Source organism: Physella acuta, unplaced genomic scaffold (assembly GCF_028476545.2).
Source record: "Physella acuta isolate Inbredline_101_S28 unplaced genomic scaffold, ASM2847654v3 ptg001237l, whole genome shotgun sequence".
Lineage (NCBI taxonomy): Eukaryota > Metazoa > Mollusca > Gastropoda > Physidae > Physella > Physella acuta.
Genome location: NW_026732753.1, coordinates 399965 through 414030, shown reverse-complemented (window position 1 = coordinate 414030; position 14066 = coordinate 399965). Strand labels below are relative to the sequence as shown.

The 14066-nt window shown below is 39.1% G+C and overlaps 1 protein-coding gene across 7 annotated transcripts in view; it reads right to left on the bottom strand.

The window, feature by feature from the left end:
• The window catches only part of LOC131957377 (uncharacterized), a 46356-nt gene that overhangs the window by 4585 nt on the left and 27705 nt on the right, over positions 1 to 14066 (bottom strand). For 6 of the 7 annotated variants that reach the window (XM_059322144.1, XM_059322145.1, XM_059322146.1 and 3 more), the window contains 12 exons: positions 12744 to 12823; positions 9440 to 9497; positions 9261 to 9323; positions 7962 to 8104; positions 6599 to 6685; positions 6361 to 6444; positions 6196 to 6252; positions 3368 to 3454; positions 3106 to 3215; positions 2831 to 2880; positions 2366 to 2386; positions 37 to 151 (listed from right to left, as the gene is read on the bottom strand). In XM_059322144.1, coding sequence (XP_059178127.1) covers positions 37 to 151; positions 2366 to 2386; positions 2831 to 2880; positions 3106 to 3215; positions 3368 to 3454; positions 6196 to 6252; positions 6361 to 6444; positions 6599 to 6685; positions 7962 to 8104; positions 9261 to 9323; positions 9440 to 9497; positions 12744 to 12823 — 955 coding nt within the window. The remainder of the gene's footprint in view (positions 1 to 36; positions 152 to 2365; positions 2387 to 2830; positions 2881 to 3105; positions 3216 to 3367; positions 3455 to 6195; positions 6253 to 6360; positions 6445 to 6598; positions 6686 to 7961; positions 8105 to 9260; positions 9324 to 9439; positions 9498 to 12743; positions 12824 to 14066) is intronic. The other variant, XM_059322143.1, reaches the window with a different exon arrangement.

Sequence of the window (14066 nt, the reverse complement as noted above, 5' to 3'; positions counted from 1 at the left end):
GTTAATTAATAATTTGGCTAGCTACAAATTCCTTACATCTCTAGCCTGACTTTACAGTAGATCTCAGTGGCTGAAGGAGAAAATTCCCCTCGAACTCGCAGAATTTTCCCAGACACACTAAACAACTTTTCTGTAACTGAAGCTGAGCTGTCTGTAAAAAAGTCAGGCCAAGACAAACAATGTTAAATTTACACATTTACATGTGTATATATGAAATAAAAGAAAATATAATAATTTGAAACAAAATGTTGTCAGAAAACAGATTGTAATTTCAGAGAGAGAAAATAGAAAATGAAATCTAGTTTAACTTAGGAGAATTCGGTGTGTAAGATTAAGTCATTAATTCAAATTTTTCTTGTGAAAGTACTTTTTACAAATCTTAAAGTTAAATATTGTAATTATTAAACATTTTAAAATATAAAACAGTTTCCCTATGTTAAAGAAATTCTGTTTATTTGATACGAGTTATCTGTGTAACTGATGCGCTGAGTGTCTAGTGTAAAAAAGATAAACCATCCTCTTAAACCTGAGATTAAGAAAACTGATGCGCTGAGTGTGTAGTGTAAAAAAGGTCATGCTCTTTAACCTGAGATTTTAAAAAAATGATGCGCTGAGTGTGTGGTGTAAAAAAGATAAACCATCCTCTTAAACCTGAGATTAAGAAAACTGATGCGCTGAGTGTCTAGTGTAAAAAAGATAAACCATCCTCTTTAACCTGAGATTAAGAAAACTGATGCGCTGAGTGTGTAGTGTAAAAAAGGTCATGCTCTTTAACCTGAGATTAAGAAAACTGATGCGCTGAGTGTCTAGTGTAAAAAAGATAAACCATCCTCTTAAACCTGAGATTAAGAAAACTGATGCGCTGAGTGTGTAGTGTAAAAAAGGTCATGCTCTTTAACCTGAGATTAAGAAAACTGATGCACTGAGTGTGTAGTGTAAAAAAGATAAGCCATCCTCATTAACCTGAGATTAAGAAAACTGATGCACTGAGTGTGTAGTGTAAAAAAGGTCATGCTCTTTAACCTGAGATTTAAAAAAAATGATGCGCTGAGTGTGTGGTGTAAAAAAGATAAACCATCCTCTTAAACCTGAGATTAAGAAAACTGATGCGCTGAGTGTCTAGTGTAAAAAAGAGAAACCATCCTCTTTAACCTGAGATTAAGAAAACTGATGCGCTGAGTGTGTAGTGTAAAAAAGGTCATGCTCTTTAACCTGAGATTAAGAAAACTGATGCGCTGAGTGTGTAGTGTAAAAAAGGTCATGCTCTTTAACCTGAGATTAAGAAAACTGATGCGCTGAGTGTGTAGTGTAAAAAAGATAAGCCATCCTCATTAACCTGAGATTAAGAAAACTGATGCGCTGAGTGTGTGGTGTAAAAAAGGTCATGCTCTTTAACCTAAGATTAAGAAAACTGATGCGCTGAGTGTGTAGTGTAAAAAAGATAAGCCATCCTCTTTAACCTGAGATTAAGAAAACTGATGCACTGAGTGTGTAGTGTAAAAAAGGTCATGCTCTTTAACCTGAGATTAAGAAAACTGATGCGCTGAGTGTGTGGTGTAAAAAGGTCATGCTCTTTAACCTGAGATTAAGAAAACTGATGCACTGAGTGTACAGTGTAAAAAAGATAAGCCATCCTCTTTAACCTGAGATTAAGAAAACTGATGCGCTGAGTGTGTAGTGTACAAAGACGAACCATTTAACCTGAAGTTAAGTTTAAATGTGCAGCACATTTTGTTTTGTATATAACAAGGGTAAGATGTGAAAGATGGATCAGGCTTCTTGTATTGAGATGGTGCTAACAGCAGAATGGAAACTGCCACAAGAAATTAAAAAAAAATGCTCATGCCAATGTAGTTAAAAAAAAAAAATCTGAAATAAGTTTTTGTCTCACAAAAGGTTAGTAGGGCAGCCATGAGGTTAGTGAATTAAAAACACTGAACAGTATTTCTCTACCAATACACAATATTGTAAATTTTATTAAATATAAAGCTGCTTTTTTATGTACTTTGTAATATTCTAAGTGATGAAACAAAGGTAAGCAATTAAAAAAAACGTATTAGAAAGTGTTTTTAAATCAAATTTTGAGTGAGTCAAATCAATCAGTGAGTGTAACCAATGAGCAAAATAGTTCCTGTTAGTGTTTGGCTCAACAACAACAACATGATTCTAATCAATGATGCTGCTGCTCACACCACTTTTTATGGATGCCTAATCATAATACAAAACTTTAAAATATTCATTTGAAATCAGAACATGAGTGGGTGTGTGTGTGTGCACTTTGCAATGAATATAGAATGTGTGCAAGTAATAAAGTTGTATAAGGAAGAAAAATACTTTTCATCTTTAAAAAACTGAAACAACTCACGTCGACGTAATTTTAGCCTTACTAAAAGACAAAAACAAGCCAGTTAGGTCATACACACTTGCATAAAGGATGTAAAAGTTGGCACTAGTTTAAATTTAGCCTTACTAAAAGACATAAAGAAGCCAATTAGGTCACACACACTTGCATAAATGATGTAAACATTGGCACTAGTTTAGTTTCAAATACAACCAACACTTAAAGGAGCTTACTACAAGTTGTCCTTGCAGTAAGTTCTGTGCACAAGACAATAGTCCACTGTCAACAGTGCTTTAGGATATTGTATATTTACACAAAAGTCAATTGAAAACTTAATTTTTATGTTTGTTGACATTGACCTTTAACTATTGTTTTCTTAAGTTTCCAGCTAAAATCATTATGAAAATAAACTGTAGAGGCCTAGAGTTATTGACTATGTAAGCAGTGTCTGCACACAACAGAAAGGACAAGCTGTATACATGGACTTACATAAGGAGGCACGATCTCCAAGCCGCTGCATCATGTTTACTGAGTTGGATCTGGTGATAGGTTTTTTTATCTTGGGTAAGCAACATGGTAAACAACATTTACATCAGTGATTTATCACACAGTAACATTTACATCGATGGTTTATCACATGGTAAATAACATTTACATCAGTGACTTATCACTTGGTAAATAACATTAACATCAGCGATGTTAAAACATACTGGGGTCCTAACTATATACACAATAATTGCATAACAGCAGAGAAATTAACTTACGAATCTGCTCTTTTCATCCTCTGCCTAGGTAACGTCTCATTGTTATTGTTGGCTGGATGGTCATTTAGAGCAAGCTGAGATGGTGTTCGTTTGATGGGTGGCACATGCGTCTGTACAAAGAGGTAAGGTGGTTTATTGTGTTCCACTCAAAGATTCTTTTGTTTTAAAACACTACCATTCATGTTCACACTAAAGGCTGTTTGCTAAAGTATAAAGTATTCACACAGCTAGGCTGTTGGCTCAAGTATAAAGCAAGCATTACCTTAGGTGGGGCTTGTAAAGCAACATGGTCCAAGCTAGTGTTGGGCGACCCAATAGAACTGTCAGATATGTCGAGGTTAGGGTGGCCCTGTAGAAAATGGTTTAACATGTTAGGTTAGGGTGGCCCTTTAGAAAATGGTTTAACATGTTAGGTTAGGGTGGCCCTGTAGAAAATGGTTTAACATGTTAGGTTAGGGTGGGCCTGTAGAAAATGGTTTAACATGTTAGGTTAGGGTGGCCCTGTAGAAAATGGTTTAACATGTTAGGTTAGGGTGGGCCTGTAGAAAATGGTTAAACATGTTAGGTTAGGGTGGGCCTGTAGAAAATGGTTTAACATGTTAGGTTAGGGTGGGCCTGTAGAAAATGGTTAAACATGTTAGGTTAGGGTGGGCCTGTAGAAAATGGTTTTATAAGTTAAGCTTGGATGGACTCCTATAGACTGAAGCCCAGGATTCAAAGTCAAAACATTTGGGTTAGTGGTCATACCATGCAGCCCCATTAGATGTACTGTATACATGTATACAGCTAGTAATTCATTAATAGTAGGTACTAGGTAGTGTGTCAATCATCACGTTGTTTACTTATAGGTATAGACAAGCAGGCTTCATAAGTATCGAGAAAGTAGGCGGCATCAAAGTCTCATAGAAAGATTCTAAACAGCAATCTGTCATTGATGTAATGTAATTGTGTTCTTAGACTGACCCTAGACCACAGTAACTGACCCTAGACCACAGTGACTGACCCTACACAGCAGTAACTGACCCTAGACCACAGTAACTGACCCTAGACCACAATGACTGACCCTAGACCACAGTGACTGACCCTAGACCACAGTGACTGAACCTAGACCACAGTGACTGACCCTAGACCACAGTGACTGACCCTAGACCACAGTGACTGAACCTAGACCACAGTAACTGACCCTAGACCACAGTGACTGAACCTAGACCACAGTGACTGACCCTAGACCACAGTGACTGACCCTAGACCACAGTGACTGACCCTAGACCACAGTAACTGACCCTAGACCACAGTGACTGAACCTAGACCACAGTGACTGACCCTAGACCACAGTGACTGACCCTAGACCACAGTAACTGACCCTAGACCACAGTGACTGACCCTAGACCACAGTGACTGAACCTAGACCACAGTGACTGACCCTAGACCACAGTGACTGACCCTAGACCACAGTAACTGACCCTAGACCACAGTGACTGACCCTAGACCACAGTGACTGAACCTAGACCACAGTGACTGACCCTAGACCACAGTGACTGACCCTAGACCACAGTGACTGACCCTAGACCACAGTGACTGAACCTAGACCACAGTGACTGACCCTAGACCACAGTGACTGACCCTAGACCACAGTAACTGACCCTAGACCACAGTGACTGAACCTAGACCACAGTGACTGACCCTAGACCACAGTGACTGACCCTAGACCACAGTGACTGACCCTAGACCACAGTAACTGACCCTAGACCACAGTGACTGACCCTAGACCACAGTGACTGACCCTAGACCACAGTGACTGACCCTAGACCACAGTGACTGACCCTAGACCACAGTGACTGACCCTAGACCACAGTGACTGAACCTAGACCACAGTGACTGACCCTAGACCACAGTGACTGAACCTAGACCACAGTAACTGACCCTAGACCACAGTGAATGACCCTAGACCACAGTGACTGACCCTAGACCACAGTGACTGACCCTAGACCACAGTGACTGACCCTAGACCACAGTAACTGACCCTAGACCACAGTAACTGACCCTAGACCACAGTAACTGACCCTAGACCACAGTGACTGACCCTAGACCACAGTGACTGACCCTAGACCACAGTGACTGACCCTAGACCACAGTGACTGACCCTAGACCACAGTGACTGACCCTAGACCACAGTGACTGACCCTAGACCACAGTGACTGACCCTAGACCACAGTGACTGAACTTGACCACAGTGACTGACCCTAGACCACAGTGACTGACCCTAGACCACAGTGACTGAACCTAGACCACAGTGACTGAACCTAGACCACAGTGACTAAACCTAGACCACATTGAATGACCCTAGACCACAGTGACTGACCCTAGACCACAGTGACTGACCCTAGACCACAGTGACTGACCCTAGACCACAGTGACTGACCCTAGACCACAGTGACTGAACCTAGACCACAGTGACTGACCCTAGACCACAGTGACTGACCCTAGACCACAGTGACTGAACCTAGACCACAGTGACTGACCCTAGACCACATTGAATGACCCTAAACCACAGTAACTGACCCTAGACCACAGTAACTGACCCTAGACCACAGTGACTGACCCTAGACCACAGTGACTGACCCTAGACCACAGTGACTGACCCTAGACCACAGTAACTGACCCTAGACCACAGTGACTGACCCTAGACCACAGTGACTGACCCTAGACCACAGTGACTGACCCTAGACCACAGTGACTGACCCTAGACCACAGTAACTGACCCTAGACCACAGTGACTGACCCTAGACCACAGTGACTGACCCTAGACCACAGCGACTGACCCTAGACCACAGTGACTGACCCTAGACCACAGCGGCTGACCCTAGACCACAGTGACTGACCCTAGACCACAGTGACTGACCCTAGACCACAGCGGCTGACCCTAGACCACAGCGACTGACCCTACAACACAGTAACTGACCCTAGACCACAGCGGCTGACCCTCAATCACAGCGACTGAACCTATCAGGTATGGGTTTGCATCCTTACCAAGTGTAGAAACATAAACTAAAATGATTGGATGTAAAAAGTAAAGTGTTAAATTATTACCACAGGAGGGAAATCAAAGACACCATCAGGGGATGGGGAACCTTCCTTCATTTGATTCTGGAACAACAAAAATAAATGGAAAATAATACTTTCAACTTTCTACACAGGATTAGCTGTAAAGAAAATTAATTGGTTCTTAGAATGTCTGTATTATCATTGTTTTACCAGGCCATCCTTGGAAATGACATGGCACTTCAACTGAAGCTTTCCTTTCTTGATTTTCTCCAGGGGAAACCACTCTGCTGTGCCCTGAGACAAGTTTGAATAAGTCAGGACAACTCCATACACAGATCAACTTGATACCACAACAACAACAATACATTGCTAACACTCAGGTTTTAACTTCATGCCACATCAGTTCATGACAACAACATGTTTTAATATTAACATAGAAAACATTTACTTTGATAGACAGCTCCTTGAGATCATCAATACTGAGAGTTAATGATCCCATAAAGTCTTTAGATATGACATCTTTGTCAAAAACATCCTGGAAGCAAAAGTGAGATCAGGAATGTTGTCAAGGTAACAGAGAACAGTAGCAAAAACTAGAGGTGCAATTTTGTAATGTGAATTAAGCTGTTTCTTACAATGGTCAGATTGTGACCAGTTACTTACAATGGTCAGATTGTGTCCAGTTACTTACAATGGTCAGATTGTGTCCAGTTACTTACAATGGTCAGACTGTGTCCAGTTACTTACAATGGTCAGACTGTGTCTAGTTACTTACAATGGTCAGATTGTGTCCAGTTACTTACAATGGTCAGACTGTGTCTAGTTACTTACAATGGTCAGATTGTGTCCAGTTACTTACAATGGTCAGATTGTGTCCAGTTACTTACAATGGTCAGACTGTGTCTAGTTACTTACAATGGTCAGATTGTGTCCAGTTACTTACAATGGTCAGATTGTGTCCAGTTACTTACTATGGTCAGATTGTGTCCAGTTACTTACAATAGTCAGGTTGTGTCCAGTTACTTACAATGGTCAGATTGTGTCCAGCTACTTACAATGGTCAGATTGTGTCCAGTTACTTACAATGGTCAGGTTGTGTCCAGTTACTTACAATGGTCAGATTGTGTCCAGTAACTTACAATGGTCAGATTGTGTCCAGTAACTTACAATGGTCAGATTGTGTCCAGTTACTTACAATGGTCAGATTGTGTCCAGTTACTTACAATGGTCAGACTGTGTCCAGTAACTTACAATGGTCAGACTGTGTAAAGTTACTTACAATGGTCAGACTATGTCCAGTTACTTACAATGGTCAGATTGTGTCCAGTTACTTACAATGGTCAGACTGTGTCCAGTTACTTACAATGGTCAGATTGTGTCCAGTTACTTACAATGGTCAGATTGTGTCCAGTTACTTACTATGGTCAGATTGTGTCCAGTTACTTACAATGGTCAGATTGTGTCCAGTTACTTACAATGGTCAGACTGTGTCCAGTTACTTACAATGGTCAGATTGTGTCCAGTTACTTACAATGGTCAGACTGTGTCCAGTTACTTACAATGGTCAGACTGTGTCCAGTTACTTACAATGGTCAGACTGTGTAAAGTTACTTACAATGGTCAGACTGTGTCCAGTTACTTACAATGGTCAGATTGTGTCCAGTTACTTACAATGGTCAGACTGTGTCCAGTTACTTACAATGGTCAGGTTGTGTCCAGTTACTTACAATGGTCAGATTGTGTCCAGTTACTTACAATGGTCAGATTGTGTCCAGTTACTTACAATGGTCAGGTTGTGTCCAGTTACTTACAATGGTCAGATTGTGTCCATCAATCAGAGACATTTCTGTTGTCACTGTCTCATTCCACTTGGGAAACAAAGTTTTCTTCTTCACTGCTGTTGTGTAAACTTTCTTGTCTTTAACACTGACCACACAGTAGGGGTCACTAAAACCTGGACAATATACAGTACATTAGCACAGTAGGGGTCACTAAAACCTGGACAATATACAGTACATTAGCACAGTAGGGGTCACTGAAACCTGGACAATATACAGTACATTAGCACAGTAGGGGTCACTGAAACCTGGACAATATACAGTACATTAGCACAGTAGGGGTCACTGACACCTAGACAATATACAGTACATTAGCACAGTAGGGGTCACTGAAACCTGGACAATATACAGTACATTAGCACAGTAGGGGTCACTGAAACCTGGACAATATACAGTACATTAGCACAGTAGGGGTCACTGAAACCTGGACAATATACAGTACATTAGCACAGTAGGGGTCACTGAAACCTGGACAATATACAGTACATTAGCACAGTAGGGGTCACTGAAACCTGGACAATATACAGTACATTAGCACAGTAGGGGTCACTGAAACCTGGACAATATACAGTACATTAGCACAGTAGGGGTCACTGAAACCTGGACAATATACAGTACATTAGCACAGTAGGGGTCACTGAAACCTGGACAATATACAGTACATTAGCACAGTAGGGGTCACTGAAACCTGGACAATATACAGTACATTAGCACAGTAGGGGTCACTGAAACCTGGACAATATACAGTACATTAGCACAGTAGGGGTCACTGAAACCTGGACAATATACAGTACATTAGCACAGTAGGGGTCACTGAAACCTGGACAATATACAGTACATTAGCACAGTAGGGGTCACTGACACCTAGACAATATACAGTACATTAGCACAGTAGGGGTCACTGAAACCTGGACAATATACAGTACATTAGCACAGTAGGGGTCACTGAAACCTGGACAATATACAGTACATAAGCACAGTAGGGGTCACTGAAACCTGGACAATATACAGTACATTAGCACAGTAGGGGTCACTGAAACCTGGACAATATACAGTACATTAGCACAGTAGGGGTCACTGAAACCTGGACAATATACAGTACATTAGCACAGTAGGGGTCACTGAAACCTGGACAATATACAGTACATAAGCACAGTAGGGGTCACTGAAACCTCGACTGTAGAGAAAATACAAGTACATAAGCACTCACTTAATCAACTCAAATGCAGAGCTTTTTTTTTCATTTCCTTACATTAGTAATAACAAATTTACCATTTCGATCCATAGCAACCATGTCAATGCCTTGAAGAATAGTCAGCTCCACAATTACTTTATCTGGAAAAACAGAAATATGAAAGAAAGTGAAATGCAAGTTGATATTACAAATCCAAAATTTGAATCAAGCCAAGTGAGACTCAAGTGAGCATGAACTGTGGGAAGACACCACTTACTTGACAAGAGATCATTCATGTAGGAAGCTGTTGTTGATTTTCTGCCAGGGAAACCTGCCTGTAAAATAAATTCTCAGCTCAAAAGTTGTGTCATTTAAATTCCTAACATGTGTGGATCAAAACTTCCATGCTGGCTCAATGGTTTTAAGCAAATAAGATTAAAATGGAAGCATTTATTTCATTTGTTTTTTCTTCTTTTCATCTTAGAAAATAAATATCTTAAACTATTGCTTAGTGTCAAATATAAATGTGCATAACATTAGCATTGTGAAAAGTTCTAGTTATGCTTGGCTGGCTTCCCACAGTTTCACCAACCAGAAAATTGAAGCGGTTACATGTTACATGATAAGGTGTGCAATTCAAAGGGTGCAAAGTTTTTTTGATGTGGTACTGACAGAAATTGTTCTGATTCAAGTAATAGCGGCAGAATAATATCAGTGATAAGTACAAGGCACAAGATAACATACAGTCATTCAATGTTTACTATTTCTTTGAGTTAGCCCAAGAAATAGAATTTAAAGAGAACTCAAGATTTAGTTACAAGTCATCTTTGAGATCATAAAATTCCTCTGATTATACAATGTATGTGAGAATCCCATATTAATGTGTTAGCCAGCATTAGAAGCAGCAAGCAGACCTTGTGAGTTACCACAAGATAACAAGCAGACCTTGTGAGTTACCACAAGATAACAAGCAGACCTTGTGAGTTACCACAAGATAACAAGCAGACCTTGTGAGTTACCACAAGATAACAAGCAGACCTTGTGAGTTACCACAAGATAACAAGCAGACCTTGTGAGTTACCACAAGATAACATGGCATTTTGTAAACAGATTCATGCAGTAAATCATGTACATTTAATGCAGCACAATTTTCACTTTTTAAAAATAAAATAGACAATTAGTTTTCAGTTTACTTGTTTTGTATCTAGAATATGATAGATGTACAGCTACTATTCACATTAAATGGCTCAACATTTGTCTTAACATTAACTAGTTCAGTTGAGTACAACATTTGTCTTAACATTAACCGGTTCAGTTGAGTACAACATTTGTCTTAACATTAACTAGTTCAGTTAAGTACAACATTTGTCTTAACATTAGCTGGTTAAGTTGAGTACAACATTTGTCTTAACATTAACTAGTTCAGTTGAGTACAACATTTGTCTTAACATTAACTGATTCAGTTGAGTACAACATTTTTCTTAACATTAAATGGTTCAGTTGAGTACAACATTTGTCTTAACATTAACTAGTTCAGTTGAGTACAACATTTGTCTTAACATTAACCGGTTCAGTTGAGTACAACATTTGTCTTAACATTAACTGATTCAGTTGAGTACAACATTTGTCTTAACATTAACTAGTTCAGTTGAGTACAACATTTGTCTTAACATTAACTAGTTCAGTTGAGTACAACATTTGTCTTAACATTAACTGGTTCAGTTGAGTACAACATTTGTCTTAACATTAACTAGTTCAGTTGAGTACAACATTTGTCTTAACATTAACTGGTTCAGTTGAGTACAACATTTGTCTTAACATTAACTAGTTCAGTTGAGTACAACATTTGTCTTAACATTAACTGATTCAGTTGAGTACAACATTTTTCTTAACATTAAATGGTTTAGTTGAGTACAACATTTGTCTTAACATTAACTGGTTTAGTTGAGTACAACATTTTTCTTAACATTAAATGGTTCAGTTGAGTACAACATTTGTCTTAACATTAACCGGTGCAGCTAGGAGAGGACAAGAGGCAGTGGTCGCCCTGGGCACTGACCTTATGGGTGCGCCAAAAGGGGCAGAACTTTGTTTTTAAAGCTGAGGTATTGAATTACACAAACTTAGGAAAGTAAACGGCTATAAGGCTTTAAACACTAATTTAAGTGTTTTCTACATCAAATTGTGGTACCAGAATACAAACCTTTAAGGGATAGTCACTGGTAAAGTGTCACCAACCTTTCCACTGGGAGAGGGGGCACTTTTTTCACCATTTTGAATAACAATGTATGTAAATAGGTGGGATGGGGTGCAAAAGTTGATGATTGTTAGCCCCAGAATGGGTCGCTACGCCTCTGACTGGTTCAGTAGGATACAACATTTGTCTTAACATTCAGTGGTTCAACTAGGACTGATTCAAATGATTAAATAAGGTTTGTTTTAAATAATTAATTCCAGTTGTTTTAAAAAATTAATTCCTCTTTTTAAAAAAAATTAATTCCAGCTGTTTAAAAAAATTCCAGCTGTTTTGAATAATTAATCTTAGTTGTTTTAAATAATTAGTACCAGCAATTAAAAATAATCCCAACATATTTTAAATACTTAGACCCCACTGTTTTAATTAATAAATTCCAGCTGTTAATTAAAAATAATTGTATTGGTTTTAGAGTAAAATTTAAAAAGGAATAATGATTCATGCAAACAGACATATACAAATAGTTCAAACAGATAGTACCAATAAAGAAAATTTGCTATTAGTTTACTTTGCAGGTGCATGCAGATATGTGGAAATAACTATGAACATTTAACAGTAAATATGATTACAATTATGTGTTTTGGATATTTTGGGTGATTTCAGAAACTAACATTTATTTTAAGTACCATTAATTTTATAGTTAGTTCACATCATCTTGTTATGTGATCAATTTAGCTGATTTCAGTATGTTTTCACATATCATATCTGTATGTTGTGATGTTATGTTATAGATGTTATAGATGTCTTATATGTTGTGATGTTATGTTATAGATGACTTATATGTTGTGATGTTATGTTATAGATGTCTTATGTTGTGATGTATTAAATGTGGGTATTATGATGTTATGTTTTGATACAACAAATGTCTTATATGTAGTGATACAACAGATGTCCTACACCACTACAGTACATCTACTGGAACAAACTTTGATCAGTGAACCAGCTGTCAATAAGTGGAAAATTTCACTGATCAAAGCTGGCCCCAAGCATGCAGAAATGGAACTCCACTTACCGGAATCTATGGTGGGAAGTCATGAAGATGATATGAATGATGAATATTTTAATGACATTTGAATAATCAACTTTCTCTATGATACTAAGACCATAGTTAAAAAAAACATGTATGGTCAGTGATTTTTCAACAAACATAGGAAACTATTATTTCCTAGCACGACATCTCATTCACAGACTGAATAACAACTGAGAGATCAGTTCATGCAACATTACAAGCCCACTAAAGATGCAGATTGAAAGAAACAAACAACAGTTGTGTCCACAAGTTTCACTCAGAAAAATGACAGGAAGTGACAAAAAGACCTTGACCTACCCTAGTACTTGGTGACATCAGATCTTCCTTGTATAAGTAATCATTGGGCTTGTAGCCTTTCATGGCGTCACGAAACTTCTCTGAAAAATAAATGGTGAGGGCTATGTTAAACTTCCCACAGAAATCAAATGTTTACATGCACTTGGAGCTACTGGAGACAGGAAGTACACAGACTGGACTGGTCTAAAGATGATTGGTGAGCTACCTGATTTAGCCACAGACTGGACTGGTCTAAAGATGATTGGTGAGCTACCTGATTTAGCCACAGACTGGTCTAAAGATGATTGGTGAGCTACCTGATTTAGCCACAGACTGGACTGGTCTAAAGATGATTGGTGAGCTACCTGATTTAGCCACAGACTGGTCTGGTCTAAAGATGATTGGTGAGCTACCTGATTTAGCCACAGACTGGTCTAAAGATGATTGGTGAGCTACCTGATTTAGCCACAGACTGGTCTAAAGATGATTGGTGAGCTACCTGATTTAGCCACAGACTGGTCTAAAGATGATTGGTGAGCTACCTGATTTAGCCACAGACTGGTCTAAAGATGATTGGTGAGCTACCTGATTTAGCCACAGACTGGACTGGTCTAAAGATGATTGGTGAGCTACCTGATTTAGCCACAGACTGGACTGGTCTAAAGATGATTGGTGAGCTACCTGATTTAGCCACAGACTGGTCTGGTCTAAAGATGATTGGTGAGCTACCTGATTTAGCCACAGACTGGTCTAAAAATGATTGGTGAGCTACCTGATTTAGCCACAGACTAGACTGGTCTAAAGATGATTGGTGAGCTACCTGATTTAGCCACAGACTGGACTGGTCTAAAGATGATTGGTGAGCTACCTGATTTAGCCACAGACTGGTCTAAAGATGATTGGTGAGCTACCTGATTTAGCCACAGACTGGTCTAAAGATGATTGGTGAGCTACCTGATTTAGCCACAGACTGGACTGGTCTAAAGATGATTGGTGAGCTACCTGATTTAGCCACAGACTGGTCTAAAGATGATTGGTGAGCTACCTGATTTAGCCACAGACTGGTCTAAAAATGATTGGTGAGCTACCTGATTTAGCCACAGACTGGTCTAAAGATGATTGGTGAGCTACCTGATTTAGCCACAGACTGGTCTAAAAATGATTGGTGAGCTACCTGATTTAGCCACAGACTGGTCTAAAGATGATTGGTGAGCTACCTGATTTAGCCACAGACTGGTCTAAAGATGATTGGTGAGCTACCTGATTTAGCCACAGACTGGTCTAAAGATGATTGGTGAGCTACCTGATTTAGCCACAGACTGGTCTAAAGATGATTGGTGAGCT